Source organism: Neovison vison, chromosome 8 (genome assembly GCF_020171115.1).
Source record: "Neovison vison isolate M4711 chromosome 8, ASM_NN_V1, whole genome shotgun sequence".
NCBI lineage: Eukaryota > Metazoa > Chordata > Mammalia > Carnivora > Mustelidae > Neogale > Neogale vison.
Genome location: NC_058098.1, coordinates 103980154 through 103999090, shown reverse-complemented (window position 1 = coordinate 103999090; position 18937 = coordinate 103980154). Strand labels below are relative to the sequence as shown.

At 47.9% G+C, this 18937-nt stretch overlaps 1 protein-coding gene and 1 pseudogene across 2 annotated transcripts in view; one reads left to right on the top strand and one right to left on the bottom strand.

Annotated features, from left to right (window-relative positions):
• TCF7L1 (transcription factor 7 like 1) overlaps positions 1-18477 on the bottom strand; it is a 153832-nt gene extending 135355 nt beyond the window's left edge. For both annotated transcript variants that reach the window (XM_044261531.1, XM_044261532.1), the window contains exons 1-3: positions 18229-18477; positions 18082-18145; positions 17738-17865 (exon numbers count right to left, since the gene is read on the bottom strand). In XM_044261531.1, coding sequence (XP_044117466.1) covers positions 17738-17865; positions 18082-18145; positions 18229-18474 — 438 coding nt within the window. In that variant the 5' untranslated portion in view covers positions 18475-18477. The remainder of the gene's footprint in view (positions 1-17737; positions 17866-18081; positions 18146-18228) is intronic.
• On the top strand, positions 1579-1660 carry LOC122916605 (annotated as a pseudogene).
• Positions 18478-18937: the final 460 nt, after the last annotated feature.

Genomic DNA, 18937 nt, shown 5'->3' with positions numbered 1-18937 from the left:
TTGTGAAATAGAGGCCAGTATTAGCCTTGGAGCTAGGCGTGGAACCTGCTTAAGACTTTTCTCTCTTCCCTCTCCTTTTGCCCCTCCCCCACCAAAAAAAATGTACGCACAGCCTCAATACTGGGATGAACTGAGAAAACCATCCGAAGGGGCACCTGGTGGCTTAGTCAGTTAAATATCTGCCTCTGGCTCAGTCATAATATTAGGGTCCTGGGATCGAGCCCCACATCAGGCTCCCTGCTCAGCAAGGTGTCTCCATCTTCCTCTCCCCCTGCCCCCTGCTTGTGTGCTCATATTCTCTCTCTCTCTCATGAACTCTCTCTCCCAAATAAATTCTTCAAAAAAAGAGAGAAAGAAAAACCTGTTAAAAAAAAAAAAAGTTAAGGGGCCTGGGTGGCTCAGTGAGTTAAGCCTCTGCCTTCGGCTCAGGTCATGATCTCAGGGTCCTGGGATTGAGTCCTTCATCGGGCTCTCTGCTCAGCAGGGAGCCTGCACCCCCCCCGCACCCCGCCTTCCTCTCTGCCTACTTGTGATCTCTCTCTCTCTCTGTCAAATAAATAAATAAAATCTTTAAAAAAAGTTAAAAAAAAGGGAAAAAAAAGATCAACCACCAATGATCAAGTTATCAAAGATAAAACCCTGAAAGATACCAGAAGTGAACAATGACTCCCCTTGTTAGCCTACAATGCCCAGAAGGAAGACAGATGTTGCTGTTTATTATATAAGATGCATAAAGAAGGAAATGTAAATAAATAACAAATACACATGTGCAGATTTTGTGTATAAAGTACTGTGCTAGGGGTGACAGTGATCAAAAGGGACAGATGACAGCCAGGGTCCTTGCAATCCAGAACTGATTATCAGTAAGTGCCCAGAGAACAGTTCAGTATAAAGACTAAATTTTACAAAGGCTGGGAGGTCCTGAAAACCCAGGACTGCCAATGCTGATAAGAAGTTTGCCTTAACGAAGCCCTTACTCTAGGTCCCAGACAATGTTCTTCATGCTTGCATACAACCTTATTTCATCTTTGCAACTATGAGGTAGGTCCTAGGAATATAACAAAATACGGCCTTGGTCTCAACAGCCAATGGAAATCTGTTCTTCGGCTTCAGCTTCAACCTTCAGAAGGCCTGAATTTCTGCTTGGTTAACGATCATATAGCCACAGGGATGACCAACATATTTAATTAGTTTCTAACAACAGTCAGAAACTACAAGGGACAGAAAAACATGTTACAGGACATCATAGGGTTGCATTTAACAATGTGAGAAATAAGGAAATGAAGTTTGTCTGAATTCATCATCATTATCTGAACATGTCCCTTCAAAAACAGGGAAGGATTCTTTTTCTTTAAAGATTTATTTATAGGGCACCTGGGTGGCTCAGTGGGTTAAGCCGCTGCCTTCGGCTCAGGTCATGATCTCAGGGTCCTGGGATCGAGTCCCGCATCGGGCTCTCTGCTCTGCAGGGAGCCTGCTTCCTCCTCTCCCTCTCTCTGCCTGCCTCTCTGCCTGCTTGTGATCTCTGTCTGTCAAATAAATAAATAAAATCTTTTAAAAAAAAAAAGATTTATTTATAGCTTTGCGCAGTGGCAGTATCGTAGCCAATGAGGTTTATCCGAGGCGCAGTTATTGCTAATTAAAGATTTATTTATTTGTCAGAGACAGAGGGCAAAAGCACGAGTGAGCACAAGCAGGGGGAGCAGCAGGCAGGGAGTTCCCCACTGAGCAAGGAACCTGATGAGGGGCTCAGTCCCAAAACCCTGGGATCGGGACCTGAGCCATCCAGATGTCCCCAGGCAACCATTCTACATGTAAAGTTTAGGGGAAATCTCCTTATGAGCTTTACTTCTTGAAATGTTATCAGTTGGCAGAAGTATGTTATTTTTTATTAGAAGAATACAATATAAGCATGAAACATTAATCTCATACAGAAAACAATTACAATGTACAACCACAATTCTTAAATAGGACTAATTACCTGCATTACTAATATTAAGAGTACATTAAAAAGGAGAACAGTACATACTTTTTGAGCAAGTATTTATCAATGTTTTTAAATTACAATAGGCATACTATATTCTACTTCTAAACTCTATAGAAATGAGTGGTGTGCTCATAACATTAAATAGAGTAACCTTAGAAACTATATATGCACCCTCAGCATTCAGACTATGGTCTCTAAATAACATTTTTCACTAAAAGGAATCAGAGCTCCTTCTAGAAATAGCTGATCTGGGAAGGGGGAAAGCACAAGATGAATCTGGAATGTCCTCCCATAACAGGAAGCAAGGAACCATCAAAGACCACTGGGATCGTGTCCAAAGGACTCAGGAGCCAAGGGGAAGAGGATTCTACCAGCTAAAGATAGAACAACTGGGAGTATCAATTAGAATAATACTAGGATGCCTGGATGGCTCAGTCCATTGGGTACCTGCCTTCTGCTCAGGTCATGATCCCAGGGTCCTAAGATCGGGTCCCACATCGGGCTCCCTGCTGGGGAGCAGGGGGTGGGGGGAATCTGCTTCTCCCTCTACCCCTCCCCACTGCTTGTGATCTCTCACTCTGCCAAATAAATAAATATGTGTGTGTGTGTGTATGTTTGTGTGTATATATATATATTTAAAGTAGCATAGATGAGGGGCACCTGGGTGGCTCTGTCAGTTAAGCATCTGACTCTAAATTTCAGCTCAGGTCATGATCTTAGGGTCTCAAGCTCTAGGACTCAGCCCCACACTAGGCTCTGCGGAATCTGCTTCAGGATTGTCTCCCTCTCCCTCTGCCCCTCTCCCCACTCATGTACATTCATGCTCTTTCTAAAATACATCAATGCATCTTTTAAAAAAATGTAGCTGATAGGTGAAGAAGAAATGACACAGATAGACTACTACCATTTTGAAACTGCTAAGGAGGTGATGGCCATCAGAGGCTGCGAATTTCACAGACAACCAGACCTTAAGTGTTTCGTAAAATAAGGACCCCCATCTATGAAAAAGACTTTGAAAAATAAATTAAAAAGGAGAGAGACAAAGAGAGAGAGAGAGAGAGAGAACCCTGAAGCTTGATCATGAATCTAAATTCAGGGGACTCCCCCTACCTGCTGGATGGGATGTTGCCTGAATCATAAGTCACTTAATAAAGCCAACAGAGGGATCCCTGGGTGGCTCAGTCAGTTAAGCATCTGCCTTGGGCTCAGGTCATGATCTCAGAGTCCGGGGATCAAGCCCCGCATCAGGCTCCCTGCTCAGCCGGGAGTCTGCTTCTCTCTCTCCCTGCTGATCCCCCTGCTAATGTTCCCTCATGTTCTCTCTCAAATAAACTAAAATCTTAAAAATAAATAAAGACAAATAGATTTTCAAATTTAAAAAAAAAAAAGAAAGGAAAGAAAAGCATCTAAATCCAGCTAACAATTGTCAGAAACTACAAGGGACAGAAAAACATGTTACAGGACATCAGAGGGTTGCATTTAACAAAATCCAGACTGTGAAAAACTCCACAGGAATCATCAGATAAAAACCTAAAAACTTAAGTAGGAAGTTCTTTACATTCTCTGGAGAGTACAGAGCCGAATGCCAAGTTTGCTACCTCAATATTTCATAAGATTTCAAAATCATGTACCACACTTTCTTGATAAATCACCTATGATCTAAGCATAATAAAGATGAAGAAAACCATGAAAAGAGGAAACTGTCATAAAAAACAACAACAACAACCCAATACTCATTTTTTTCATCCCCCACGGACCAAAAAGATCTTGTTCTTCGTCTTATAATTAAGACAAAACTCTTCAAAATGTGACCATCAATTTGGCCACTGCAGAGTAATAACTGTTTCTGGTAAGAAACATCAGTGGATACTAAACAGCGGATAAAAGTTTGATGAGAAACAGGTTATTTATGTAGTCACAAAGTATCTTCCCACAAGACACTTACTAATTACAAAGAGGAAAAATAGTAACTTCCTCGGAGAAACCTGGCAGACACCATTTTTACCAAGTGATCAAAATTAACATCAACTGGGGGGGGGGGAATAGATGGTGCCTGCTGAGAAGAGAACCCGGTAGCAACAGAGAACCTGAATCTATTCATGACGAAACATCTAGGGAAAAAAGCAGAATTCAAAGTTCCTCTACAAAATAAATGGCTTAGAGTCTTCAAAAGTGGGTAATTCAAGAGACACAAGACAAAAGAGCTGTTCTAGACTGAAGAAGGCTAAACAGACACAACCAAGTGTAACACATGACTTGGCTCATCCTGGACACCTCGCCCCATTTTTTTTTTTTTTTGAAGATTTTATTTTTAAGTTATATCTACAACCAATGTAGGGCTCGAATTCACAACCCTGAGATCAAGAGCCAAACGCTCCCTGGATTAAGCCAGTCAGGTGCCCCCCAAATTCTTTTTAAATGTTTTCTTCTGCTACAAAAGACAGTTTAAAGAGAAGTAGCAACATCTGATAAGGTCTTCAGATGAGACAATAGGCCTATGTTAATGTCCTGATTTGATAACCACGTTGAGGTGATTGTCTCTGGTGTCAGAACATACCTGTGAAATTATCTAGGAGTAAGGGAGCACTGTATTTGCAACTTACTTTCAAAGGGATCAGAAATAAAGTTACAGAAAAACAGAAAGATAAAAAGAATATAGCAAATAATAACATTTGGGGAAATCTAGAGGAAAATACGTGGGAATTCTTTGTACTATTTTGTACTTTCTCTGTATCTGAAACTATTTTAAAAAGTTAAAACTAATATGAACTAACAGTATATATGTCATTCTGTTGAGAGCTATTTGATTAAGAATTCACACAAACTGGCAATTCTGTTATAGTGATATGTAACTCTTTCCAAAGGTTAACTGATAACCATATAAATTCATAATCTGCATTAAGAACTGAAAAATGATGTGCTAATTAATTTGCTGAAGCATTTCTGGTCCCCCTATGACTATACCATTTAATCATTTCTTAAAAAGATATTTTAAAACACTGTAGGAAAACTTCCACTTATTAAGAAATTGGTTAAGGGGCATCTGGGTGGCTCAGTGGGTTAAGCCTCTGCCTTCGGCTTGGGTCATGATCTCAGGGTCCTGGAATCGAGCCCCACACTGGGTTCTCTGCTCAGAGGGGAACCTGCTTCCTCCTCTCGCTCTCTGCTTGCCTCTCTGCCTACTTGTGATCTCTAATAAATAAATAAAATCTTAAAAAAAAGATACTGGTTGGGGCGCCTGGGTGGCTCAGTGGGTTGAGCCGCTGCCTTTGGCTCAGGTCGTGATCTCGGGGTCCTGGGATCCAGTCCCGCATCGGGCTCCCTGCTCAGCGGGGAGCCTGCTTCCCTCTCTTTCTCTCTGCCTGCCTCTCCATCTACTTGTGATTTCTCTCTGTCAAATAAATAAATAAAATCTTTAAAAAAAAAAGATATTGGTTAAAATTTTTGGTCACCAAACATCTTAATAAAGTTGTAATAATACTACAAATTATCTGGATGACATTACTCATTTCTTTTTATATCCCAGAGATTCATTCTATGATGCATTTAGTTTTAGTCTTGCGCAAATCCTGGTTTGTTTTTCTAAGTTTTATATCTTTATTTGTCAGAGAGAGAGAACACAAGCAGGGGAGTGGCAGGCAGAGGCAGAGGGAGAAGCAGGCTGCCTGCTGAGCAGAGCCCAATGCCGGACTCCATCCCAAGACCCTGGGATCATGACCTGAGCCAAAGATAGCTGCCCAACCAAATGAGCCACCCAGGCGTCCCAAATCCTGGTTTTGAAATGCAGTCTATTCACAGCCAAAATGTTAATTCAGTAACCTTCAAATACACCATTATCCCCATTTTGCCAAACAGCACCCTAGGATACGGGAGCACAGAGCCAGACCAGGGCTGGATTGGGCTTCAAGGGGACGTCAACTGTGGCCAAACTCAAGTCCCAGACCCCTTTAGCCATACTGCCTCCCCAAGGGAAAGGAGTGGCCCGTTGGCAGGGTCTGCTCCTCTATCCCTCAGGCCTTGGGATGCTCACCACACCCAACTCCTCTCTCCTCCTTCAATGCCAAGCAAACACAACCGCTTTTAAGGGGGGGGCTCTCCCAAACTCCAGTTGTTCTCACCATCCGAGCCCCTCCCTGTGTTAACTCTCCTTGTGAGAGCCTTGCCATCATGACCCATTTCCCACTCCAGAATACAGCACCACAGTCTCCCTCCCTGACAAGCATTTTATCACAGAAAAGATTATGTTGTAAAAGTGTTTTCATGTCACATATCTTTAACACTCCTACTCTAATACTCTACTTCCCTGCTCTGGGACCCTCCTAAAAAATAGTTAAATAGATAATATAATTGATAAGCAAAGACTATACCCAATTTACCTAGAAAATAATATTCAGGGCTCCTGGGAGGCTCAGTCGGTTAAGCATCTGATTAAGCGTCTGCCTGCCTGCCGCTCAGGTGGTCCTGGGATCCAGCCCCTGCTCACTGGGGAGTCTGTTTCTCACTCTGCTCTTCCATCCACTTGTGCTCTCTCCCCCTCAATAAATAAACAAATAAAATCTTAAAAAAAAAAAAAAAAGAAAGAAAGAAAGTAATATTCTGGGGGACCTGGCTGACTCGTTTGGTGGAGCACATGACTCCTTTCTGGGTTCAAGCCCCAGGTTGGATGTAGAGGCTGCTTGAAAATAAAATCTTAAAACAAAGAAAAGAGAAGAATATTCACATGTACACAAGCAAGTCGAACTTGGCCGGGAGTAGGAAGCAGGCAACAGCCCGAGTCAATAGATGCACCTGACAATATTTTATATCGTGGTATCTAAAGAAACAAGTTCACCACCTCAAGATGTGAGAAGAAAAACACAAGGGAAATTGGAGGGAACAGATTATACGGAGCCACAGAGCACAGAAAAGCAAAGAAAGAGACAACAATGAACACTGTCTCTGAAACTGTCAAGACCAGACACTGAAGCCGTGACTGTTCCAGGCAGAAGCAGGGATTAAAAGTGCCCCTAAGGGAAAGGGCTGGAAATGCCACCAAAATGAATAAATACAGACATGTTACTCCTCACTCCTCTTTTAACTTGTACACATCATTTCCAAAGGGCATTTTCACATGAATTTGGTGGTCAATGCTCAGCAGAGGGGCAGGCTAGCACTGTGTCTAGAATGATGGCTCCAACACTTTCCAGAAAGGGAACTGAGGGCTCCTCACGTACGCTCTGTCTCAGCTTCCTCCGGGATAAGACAGATTATGAGACCAGACATGCAGGCATTCAATGTGGTAAGAGTTGTAAACAGTACCACACAGTGCCCCAAGAACACTGCAGGTGCCTACAGGCTATTTTTTTAAATGCTGATGTTTAAATAAATATTCATGCTGTCAACATTCAACAAATGTCTGGAGTCACTTATCATGCATCAGGTGTTACGATTTAATAAAATAAAGAAGTATTTTGAGGCATACTTCCTTTGTGGCACTACGAGGCTCACTGTAGACCCCCAAGTAGTGGAGAGAGTAATGAAGCCCGATGATGGAACCGAGCCCTAGTCCTGTTTCCATCCTTCCTAACTGTTGGCTCCCGGGCAAGCTCACAATGTCCCTGAGCTTCTGCTGCTCACGGGTGGGGTGGGCTGGATGTTCCCTTCTAGCTCGGAGGGCTCCAAAGGTACCCAGGCAAGGTCCCTGCAGAAGAATCTCAGGGAGGACCACCCCTAGCAGGGAGGTGGCATACATCCATCTGACCTTAGCAACCCCAATTTAGCCTTTTTGAAATTTATGGAGAAAAATATAGTCCGAAACACCAGAAATTACTGTCAACAAATCTGAACTTGTAAACTGATCAGCTTTTCATACCACCTATTCCTACTTCTTTTGTTTTTCTACCTCAGTGTTACATCCGTCTTTTTTTTTTTTTTTTTTTTTTTTTTAAAGTAAGCTTCGGGGATGCCTGGCTGGCTCCGCTGGTTAAGCCTCTGCCTTCAGTTCAGGTTATGATCCTGGGGTCCTGGGATCAAGCCCCACAACAGGTTGCCTGCTCAGTAGAGAGTCTGCTTCTCCCTCTCCCTCTGCCCCTCCCCTGCTTGTTCTCTGTCTGCCTCTTAAACAAATAAATAAATAAAGCTCTAAGCCCAACATGGGACTTGAACTCAAGACCCTGAGTCAAATGCTCCACTGAGCCAGCCAGATGTCCCTAGGTCCAGCTACACTTTTAATCATAGTTTTACTATCTCTCACTTATTTTTTTTCTGTTTTCTGCATGTTTTTTGACAGATGTTCCTACAAACAATGGCCCCATTCACTGTATGAGGTATAAAACATTTATCTAATTAAGATTTAGTGTCTTATAATACCCAGATCTCCAGAAGGGCTTAACTAGGACCCCAAGTGTCTCCCCAACTTCTATCAACCATACTCAGAAGGCCCTCCTGTTCATCTTTCCACCATGCTATTGTTTTCAGGAAGGGAAGTGAAAGAAAAAGCACCAAATGACCTGAATCCTAATTTCAAATCATCTTACACCCACACTGCCCCACACACACACAGAAAGGAGAGTAGAGAGGAGACTAATACATTCTCTGCAATTCTTTTTACTTTTTTTTAAAGATTTTATTTATTTATTTGACAGTGATCACAAGTAGGCAGAGGCAGGCCTAGAGAGAGGGAGGGAAGCAGGCTCCCCACTGAGCAGAGAGCTGGACGTGGGGCTCAATCCCAGGAACCTGGCTGGGATCATGACCCAAGCTGAAGGCAGAGGCTTTAACCCACTGAGCCACCCAGGCACCCCAATTCTCTGCAATTCTTAAAATATTTCTCTGTGTAAATGTTTGGTATTTATTGAATAGTCAATTTACTGAAATAGTTCTAAATGACCGCGGCTGGTTTTTAACATAGAGACCTTTAAAAAGGCAATGAATTTATCCGATATTTTATAAAATAAACAATAAGGGAATAATATTTGCACGCTTGGTTCACCAGAGCTTGATTTATTAACCAAACGATGTTGTAATACAAATTGCAGGGGTAGCAAGCCAGTTGACTCCTCCCACCTTCTTCTACACCAGAGACCCACTTGTGTATTCCCCCCAGGCCTCACCGATTTCAACAAGGAAAAACTGTCCCCAAGTTCAAAAAAGTTCTAATGTTGGTACACAACCACTTTTTTCTCCAAAGAGGGTAACGTGCGGTGGTGAACTTCTGGGGGCCACCCACGAGAGGTTATTTAAGTCCTCCAGAGTACAGTCCTCCTAGAACAACTTAAACCCCAGCCGCTCACTTCGACTGCTGTTTATTTGGGAAGGCGCGTTCCCAGGTCCAATTTGTTAAGTCAGGACAAATCTACGCACCCCCCACCACAACTGATAACTCCCATCAGGATTTCGGAACTGAGAAACAAAGGTCAGCTGTCCTCACCATGGGAGGAGGACTTAGTTACATCAGGCACATGAGCAGTCACAAGGGTAGAATGGGAAGACCTAGACTTTAAACTCACAACCAAGTTGAAATCTTTGCACCATCAATTACCACTGGTGTGACCTTGAACAAGATACTTGACCCCTACTAGTCTGCCTGCACAGCAGCAAAATGGGAATAACAAGTACCTACTTCCTAGCAGATTAGAAGCTATAAGAAATATTAAGGTTTTAAGAGCTATTGCCAGGTGCTTTCCAAATGGGGTGGAGGTTTTTTTTTTTTTAGATCTTATTTATTTATTTGACAGAGAGAGACACAACGAGAGAAGGAACAGAAGCAGGGGGAGTGGGAGAAGCAGGCTTCCCGCCAAGCAGGGAGCCCAATGCGGGACTCAATCCCAGGACCCTGAGATCATGACCTGAGCCAAAGGAAGACACCCAAAGACTGAGCCACCCAGGCGCCCTTGGGGGGTTATTCACACCCTTCAGGAACAGCAAATGAGAGCACCCACTTTACCATACATGTGCCAGCAGTTAAAAGTCATATTAAGACAACATCTCTGGTAATTTGGTAGGGGGAAAAAAGAGATCCTTTTCTTTATTTGCATTTTTTTCCCTTATTAGCATGTTTCGACTACCTAGGAGGCTAAACATTAGTTTCACATATGTGGTTGTTATTTGTAGTTTCTTCTTTCGGGAATTTTTTGTTTCTATTTATTTTATGGTTACTTTCTACAACTATGGTGAAAACGTGGGGCCTTGTTCCTCTTGAATTAAACAGATATATTTTCTTTTCTTTTTTTTTAAAGATTTGTTTATTTGAGGGATGCCTGAGTGGCTCAGTGGGTTAAAGTCTCTGCCTTCAGCTCAGGTCATGATCTCAGGGTCCTGGGATAGAGCCCCACATCGGGCTCTCTGCTCCTCGGGGAGCCTGCTTCCCCCTCCCTCTCTATGCCTGCCTCTCTGCCTACTTGTGATCTCTGTCAAATAAATAAATAAAAATCTTTTAAAAAATAAACAAAAAACAAAAAAAAAGATTTGTTTATTTGAGAGAGAGAGCGCGCGCGCGAGAGAGCATGTGCATGGGGGGAGGGGCAGAGGCAGAGACTCTGGAAGCCAATTCCCCACTGAGATTTCTAAAATGCTATAGCACAGTCTGGGAGTATGAGTGTGAATTTATTTCCTGTCCTGAGGACTCCAGGTAACTAGTTATCACCCCTTACCACTTCCACAAAAGCTTCTGAAAAGGGCCATGTTAAGGAAAACATTCTTATGGTTTACTCTCAAACTCTGAAATGTATTTCTAAACTAATTGTTCATTTTCCCATGAAGATCTGCAAGCTATATATGTAACAAAAATATTTAGGATTCCAAAATTTATTTTGGAACCTTAAAGGTATCTGCCAATGGAGGTAACTCGGAGTGTCTCTAAAACCTTATGAGTCTAATAAAGAAAATCTCCAGCACCCCAGTGTTGCTCATTGAGCCGCCCATAATGTAGAGAGGAATGGGCGAGCCCCCTTTATTTACCTTGTGTTCCCTTTATTCCCGAATGCCAAGGTTTTGGAAACTGCAATTTATTTCATTGTCCCTGAAATCCAATCCAGTCTGAGAGAAGATAATGAAGCATGGGACATATAAAAACCTCCAAAAATACAATCAGATTAGTCCATTTGGGCAGTTCTCTACATGCTTTTAAACGGGACAGTCCTTTTCCATCCCAATTATTTATCACATCCCAGTAACTGCCTCTGACAGCAAATGAGCTGTATTTTGATTCCCATCTTTACCCTCCTTCAAAATCAGCCAGCTGCAGACATTAAAACGAGGAAACATGTCCCAGGTGTGTCCTCGCTCTCAATCAACAACCTTTCATTATTTAACATGGAGCTAAAAGGTTCCCCAAAGGTTTGGGTTTTCTCATGGGATGCGGAGGAAGGGCTTGTACTGCCAAAACATCCAGGACCCTTACCCTAGCCAACTGGCCCTTGGTTTGAGAATACCAAAACTATCCAGCCACCCGATACACTGCCCCTCACTTTCTGCCACCACCTCCCCCCCGCCCCCCGCTTCCTTCCACACCTTCATCTGCAGCTCCAGGGCCAGTCTGCACAATCAGGAGAACGTCCATCACTGCAACAAGACTGACTTCTTCCCATTTCCAGCGCCATCCCTTCTTCCTCCCGTCTTCTCCCCCATTCATCTTCCATCCCACACTACTGCCCTACAAACAAGCTCCCACTCCAGCGTCCCAGACAGACTCTTCTCCACGGCCCCTGGCTCCTCTTTCCCTCCTCTTACCGCAGCCAAACTTCAACAGATTGTCCGGACTCTGGTTTTCCACATCTTCTGGGTTATGGTGGACAGGAAATGTGTAAGGTACACAGGGGGCAGGAGGGGAGGCTGCCTGCCAGTCCGGGCTGGGGTTCCGGCTGCAGGAGGGATGGGCCACTCCCGGGGACCAGTCCACAGCATAGCACCCGGGCACGCAGCTGGGAAGTGCTGAGCCAATATCTCTATCTTTATCACCCCCACTTGCCTGGATTACTTCTCTCACTGGGCACCAATAACTTCCTAATTGCTACATTCCCAAAGCTCCTCTTCGCGCCACCGTCTTCTTGTCTTTTCTTCATGGCATCTGACACGGAGGACCAGCTTCGAGGATGTCACAGGATCTAGGTACACCTCTTACCTTGGTGAGACTCCTTTCCATGCTGCCTCAGCGACTTCTTTCTCTGTTCTGAGCATCCTGTCCCTTCTTGCGTCACCTAGTTGCTGCGATATCAACTATCCGCTCATCACCCCCTCAGACCCCATGCGTGTCCGATCAAACTCAGCACTTCCTCCAGACGAAAGCCCCTCACAGCCTGTGTGAGCTGTTACTGCCAAATGGCCAGTGTGAGCATCTGTCCAGCCTGCGGCAGGCAAAGATGGCACATCAGTGCCCCACCGAGAAGAAGGCATTCCCCCAGGTCACGGAGGCTTAGAGAGAGTTAACTGTGACATCAGCCACCTTCTGCCTCCACTTCTTACCCCTTTCTGCAGAAACTCAAGCAACCATTCCAGTCTCTCCCTTCCTATCCTTCCTCTCCATTCAGATACTCTTGGACTTTTTTCACCTCAGCCCCAACCCCTAGGAGTTTCCTAACCCTCGTGGCTCCTTCTGGGTCCTCTCCCTCCAATCACTATGATCTAAGCACACAAACCAGTCACATCACTTCCCAGCTTTTAAAATGGTTCCCTGCTGCTTTTGACTAAGACCGATTCTTTCACTGACATTCAAGGCTTCCCCTGCCCCTCATCCTTTCCAGACAAATGGAATTACTTGTATTACCCCAAAAAGCCCTGAACTTTTGGCCTTTCCTCTCCCAGTGCTGGCTTCTACCTCCTAATTGGGATGGGGGACGAATGTACTGTTTGTTTCCATTTTTTTTTTTTTAATTAACAAGGATCACTTTGATTTAAAGAATGACTGAGTTTTAAGGACTAGTCTAGGTTTTGGCGGGGGAGGGGTGGTTTGTTTGTTGTTTCTAGATTTTTTTTTTTTTAAGATTTTATTTATTTGACAGAGAGAGATCACAAGTAGGCAGAGAGGCAGGAGAGAGAGGAAGGGAAGCAGGCTCCCTGCTGAGCAGAGAGCCCAATATGGGGCTCAATCCCAGGACCCTGAGATCATGACCTGAGCCCAAGGCAGAGGCTTAACCCACTGAGCCACCCAGGCAGCCACTAGATTTTATTTTTAAGTAATCTCTACACCCAGTGGGGGACTTGAACTCACAACCTCGGGATCAAGAGTCACATGCTCCACCGACGGCGACAGCCAGGCACCTCAGGGACTAGTTCAAAACAACTTCCTCTCCCTGTGTTCCTTGATCATGCTAGCCCAAAACAACTTTTCTATTCTCTTTCCTCTGAAAATTCTCTGGGTTTTGTGGACTCTCAATACCATAGAGGGGTCTATGTTCATACTGATCAATTTTTACGCCCTGTAGAGCAAAGCTGGGCCGACTTCATCCTGTTTCCTGCTGCCCATGACAGGTCCTTAGTAAATATCAGATGAACTTGAGGAGTTCCGAGTTCATCTTGAGGGTGCCGACCTAAAGTTTCCCAGTTTGGCACGTAAAGTTGACTTTAAACTGGAACGCAAGTAGGAAGTTGTACTGTACAATCTGGATTGACTGCATCTTCCAATGACTTAACCATTTAAATTATTTTTCAGGTCACAATTTCTGGGGGGGGGGGTAATACTGCACATCACTGTAAAGGCAGGAACACTCTGTTCAAGGTTAGATTTCTGTTTGTATCCTAGCCTACTTTCTCCTCCAGAATCCCAAGAAGTGAGATCAATGAATAGTCCAACCTAGAACTTTCCAAAAGTAAAGCAAGTCAGGCATTCCCCACCCGATCCACCCACCTACCCAAAGGAAAAAGACAGATAGTGTTCAAGCTCCCTCCACAGACGGTTACCCGTTGTCATCCCATCACCCTAGAAATCCAAGGCCAAAACTGCAGCAACCCAGGCAGGGCCCCTGCAAAAGCTCATTCCATGTAAAAAACTCTCATTAAACACTGAGTTATATTTGCGGGGGGGGGGGAGAAGTTATATTTAGATGAAATGGCTTTAAAGAATTTTACCAAAAGCAGCACGTTTATATACTGATCTTCCAAAAGAAAAGGATTTACTTATTCACTCCTACATACAATTCCTAAAGACAGACCATTTCTCCCTCTGCACACAAAGATGTCTGCTGAGGTTTCTTGGTGTCAGAAGGAACCAGGCGCATCCAGGATGCTAGCCAGACTGGCCATGGGTAGCGGTGGGATATGAAGGATTGAAAGCAGGCACACGTCTGGAGAACAGAACGTTTCCTACAGAAACCTGAGTGGAGCTGGTGTGAGGAAGGTGCCCACGGATGACGCTTGAGCTACATGATAGTAGCTCTTAAATGTAGAAATTGGACCCCAAAACTAGAGACTCCCTTGGCAACTACTCTACCTAGAACTGTTCTTTTCCAAAATGTAATGAGCACTCACGCCATGGTCCACTGCCTCTCCACCAGCTCCCAGCTAAGTCACCGAACCACATTCAGCAATTTTGTCTGGGCCCTTATTAGTCTTAACACTATTTTCAACATCCACTTTCTCCCGCGTTGGCTTACGCTTTCCTAACGAAAAACCAGTCAATGACACCAACATGGTTTAGTAAACGCATGAAGCCTTTTCGCTCTGAAGGAGCGAAAGGCGGTTTGTGGCTCTTATTCATCTCTTCAGAGGCCGCGGGGTCCCCAGGGCTCCAGAGGAGAATGAATCATGGGCGGGAGGCTTGGCACACACCCCAGGCTAAGGGGACCTCTTCTCTAAAGAGCCTCAGGAAGAGGCCACTTCCCAGCCTCCCAGCCAAGCCAGAGTGCAGGGCAAAGGTAAGGGATGGGGAAGAGATGCCCAAATTGCAGAACCGGCCAGCTGCCTCCCCACCCCACCCCTGCCCCCCAGTCAGCCCAGCAGGAATTGCGCCAGGGGATGATGCAGCCCTGCTGCTTGCAATTCCTAGGCTCAATTAACACCCTGAGAACATCCCAGCCAATCCCGACTTTTGCTTGTGGCTTGGTTTTTCCAGAAAGCATGAGAGCAGCAGAGAACTGAAGTCACCTAATTTTATACTACTCATAGGCTTTAGAGGGCCAACGCCTAAGGTGAAATGTAGTAGTAAAACAACAACAAAAAAAAGACCTGGGATGCCAAGAGAGAGCAGATCATATATTCCAGGCACCCCTGCCCTGCCTCACCCCTCCCTCCCCATCCCCTCTCTATCTGCATTCATTTTACCAGGCCTGGACCCCAACCGAGGGCCACTTTGTCTGCACCTACAGTTTGCCCACTTTAATCACAATATAATCACCCACAGGAAAAGCATCATCTCAACCTTACCGTCCAGACAATCAAGTGCTTAAGTGTTTCCTCACTTGCTTTCCTAAAAGCCCATGATGTTCAAGGAGAGGGTCAAAAGGAGCAGATTCTGGAGCTCATCTAATGGCAGGAAACGTTCCCAACGAACTTCATAACCAGGCGGGCCTAACACAATTATGGGCACAGAAGGGGCACAGGAACTACAGGGAACCTGAAATTAGTTCTGTCGGGGCAGTTCACCAGGGGGACAGGCCTATGTATGGGAGTGGGATAGGGCACCCTAAGTTCCTTAGGAAAGGTTGACAGCAAGAGATGCAAGCACCCCTGGAGGCTTAAAAGGAAGACGGTGACGTGGGCCTGGGCAGGGAACAGCTGCAGGAAAGAGCAGGGACAGTCAGAGACAGGCAGAGAAAAGCTGGCTTCTCCAAGGAGGGCTCCAAAATTCCCCAGCAGGCTTGGATTTAGTCATCAGGAATCCCCAGTACCAGCGAGAATAAGCCTATGAAAGTTCTTAGGCAAAAGAACATGTAAGGTGGAAGAAGGAACAAAGGACAGTAGAAGACGCTGACAGAAAGAAGGGAATGGACACAAACAGAAAAACCATCCCCTGGGGCTCTCGGGGTGGGGGTGGGAAGCAACAGAGGAAGACACTTGTCAGGGCCACCGTTCAAAGAGGAAGAATGAAAACACCCTAAAGAGAATCAGGTGGGTGGAAGGGAATAGCCTGCTCCAGGGAGATGATTGGTCATATTTGGGACATTTCTGGTGACTTTATCTGCACCAGGACCTGGATCAGTGCTGACTCATGGACCTTAATGTCTCCCAGACTCTACTTTCCAGACATCTAATGGTAAATGGAAAAATGGGACTTTGCTAGCATCTCCCACAAAGTGACAGGGACCCGAGCAAAAGTGAGCTTTCAAAGCTTGCAGAAACGAGCTACACCTGTGCAGAGAGAAAGGAATCAATGGAAACCTACAAAGTCAATGCAGCTTGTTTTGCTCAACTTTTACTTTACCCACTTTCAATATGAATGAGAAAAGGCACCAGTCAGATGCCTATATCCAGCTTAGATTCAGGACTTCCTGGGGTGCTCCAAAGCAGGGACAAAGCTGCAGGGGCTTCCCGGCTTGAAAGGTGAAGGTGTGTGGTCCCACGCCCCTCTCCCCAGGTCAGAGCCCCCACCTCCACTCCCACAACCCTTCCGGGAAGGAGAGCGTCTCCACCGAGCCCACCACTGTGCCTCCGCTCTCCACCGACTCTGTACCACGCCAGCAAGCAGCGCCCATTTCCCACCAGGCATTTCTCAAACGGCCCTTTAGTTATGATCAATATTTAAGAACAGCTTAAGCGAAAAGTGAATTTGTCGGACCTGCTCCTGAGGCGCCAACACCTCCCGCCCCCGAATCAAGAACTGGCGGGCACTGGTAAGCAAAGAGAACCACCAAGGCGCGCGTGGCGCCCAAGGGACAGCGCGCAAGAGCCTGGCACACAGTCACAGGAGGTAGGCGCTCACCGAATATCCGCCATCGGACCTAGCACCTGGGCAGTGGGCCCCGGGGTGGGGTGACTTGGCTGCTCGGGGGACACAAAGGCCTTGCCAGCCCAGCGCTGCGCCCCTCGCGACGCGGGGGGCGCGAATTTAGGGCCAGGGAGGGGGCGATGGAATCCTCCCTCATTTGCACGTCGTCTGGGGCCCGGTCAATTTGCTTAATCACGGCTCTAAATGCCAGCGCGCAGCACACAATGCTCGCCCATTAACAGGTTTAAAGTGTCGCAGCGCTCGCTTTAAATGAGAAAAGCCGGCAACAAAGAGGGAAAAAGCCAAGTTCCTCAACTTGAAGAATGCCTCGGGTCACCCTCCAAATCTTCTAGGCGAGTTTAAAATCCCAAACTCCACAGAACAGTTGAGGCCCCTGCTCCAAGGCTGGGGGTCAGGGGCTGGGGTGTGAATAATCCGCCGCGAATCTTGGGTTTCTTAGGAACCAACTCGCAGCCGCTCAGTGAAACTGAAGTCGGGGGCAACGTCGCCAACCCAGCTCCCCCGGCCCACTGCCCAACCGCCAGGGAAAGCTGACGGATTTCCAGGAAGGAAAGCGAGGCCCCCCCGCCCCCGGCGCCAAAAAAAAGCCGGCACAAACCCAAGTTTTCCTTTACCGCCAGCAACGAAATTTTGGAGGCCAGGGAAGACCCCCTGGAGTGAACCCCAAAGCCTCTCCCCAACAGAAGGGGAAAATACATCGGAACTTTACTTTCATCCAGACACTGCCCAGCGCAGCCTACCGCTCGGCCGCCACAGAATAGTTCAACTCCGCAAACATGTTCTGCCTGGGATCCTCCCGGGCCGGTCCCATCCCCCACCCCATCGCCGAGCCGGGGGCGCATCCCGCCGTCCCGGCCTCCCACCCGCCCCGGCGCGGCCGGACAGGCACTCACCGTGCGCGCTCCTCCGGGAGACAAGGGTCCATTGGAGAGGTACGGACTGCTCAAGTCCGGGATCATCAGGAACGGGTACCCAGGGTACGGGGGGCCCTTAAAGAACGCGCCGTCCTGGGGCCTTCTCACTGCGGATAAGACCGAGGCGGGGGTGAGGCCCAGGCCCCCGGGACGGTGAGGCGGCAGGGGACCCGGGGCGGGGACCGCGCTCCAGGACGGCTGTGGCCGCGGGGGGGCGGAAAGCAGGGGCACGGTCGCGGGGCCGGGGGAACCGTGGGCGGCCTGAGCTGCGGCGCTGGGCGCAACGGGGCCCGGGACTGGGGGCTGCCGCGACCCACACGTACCTTCGGCGAAATAGTCCCGCGGCTTCTGGAAGGCGTCCCGGGCGGGCTGCGGGCGCCTCTCCGCCTGCGGAGGAGACACAAAGGCGAGGGCGGGTGAGCGGGCGCGGGGCCGGGGTCCCCCAGGGTCGGCCGCGGGAGCCTCCTTACCTCCGAGTCCGAGCTGCTGCTCTGGTTCTCCGACTCGTTGACCAGGGACGACTTGACCTCGTCCAAGTCCCGCTGCCCAGAGGCACTGTCGCTGCTCGGCTCCTGCTCCTCGCCCCCCTCGTCTTGGAAGGGGATCAGCTCGTCGTTCGCCCCGAGGTCGTCCCCTCCGCCTGCCGCCCCGGCGCCCGAGGCGCCGCCGCCGCCGCCGCCGCCCCCGCCGCCCCCGCCGCCGCCGAGCTGGGGCATGGTGGGGCCGCGCGGGCCGGGGCCGCCGCTCTCCGAGCCCCTCGCCGCCCGCGCCCGGCCCGGCCCGGCCCGGCGCCCGCCCCTCCCTCTCTCCCTCCCGCTCGCCGGCCCGCTCGGCTCGCCGCCGCGGCGGCCGCAGCAACAAAGTTTGACAGGGCGTGGCCCCGCGGGAAGCTGGCCGGCGCGGCGGGGCCGGGGCGGGGGCGGCTCGGCTCGGGCCCCTCAGGCAGCGTCCAGCCCAGCGCTCCCCAACTCGTCGCCGCCGCCGCCGCCTGCTCCGCCGGGGCGTCCCAGCGCCTGGCCCGCCGGGGAGGGGCGAGCGGCGGAGGAAGGAGGGATCGCCGGCCTGGGCAGGGGGGCCGGAGGGAGGAGCCCCGGCTGCAAGCTGACACCCGCGCGCCTCGCGGAACCCGGAGAGCTCCGGCGCGCACACACTCACTTGCATTCACACTCGCACACCGCT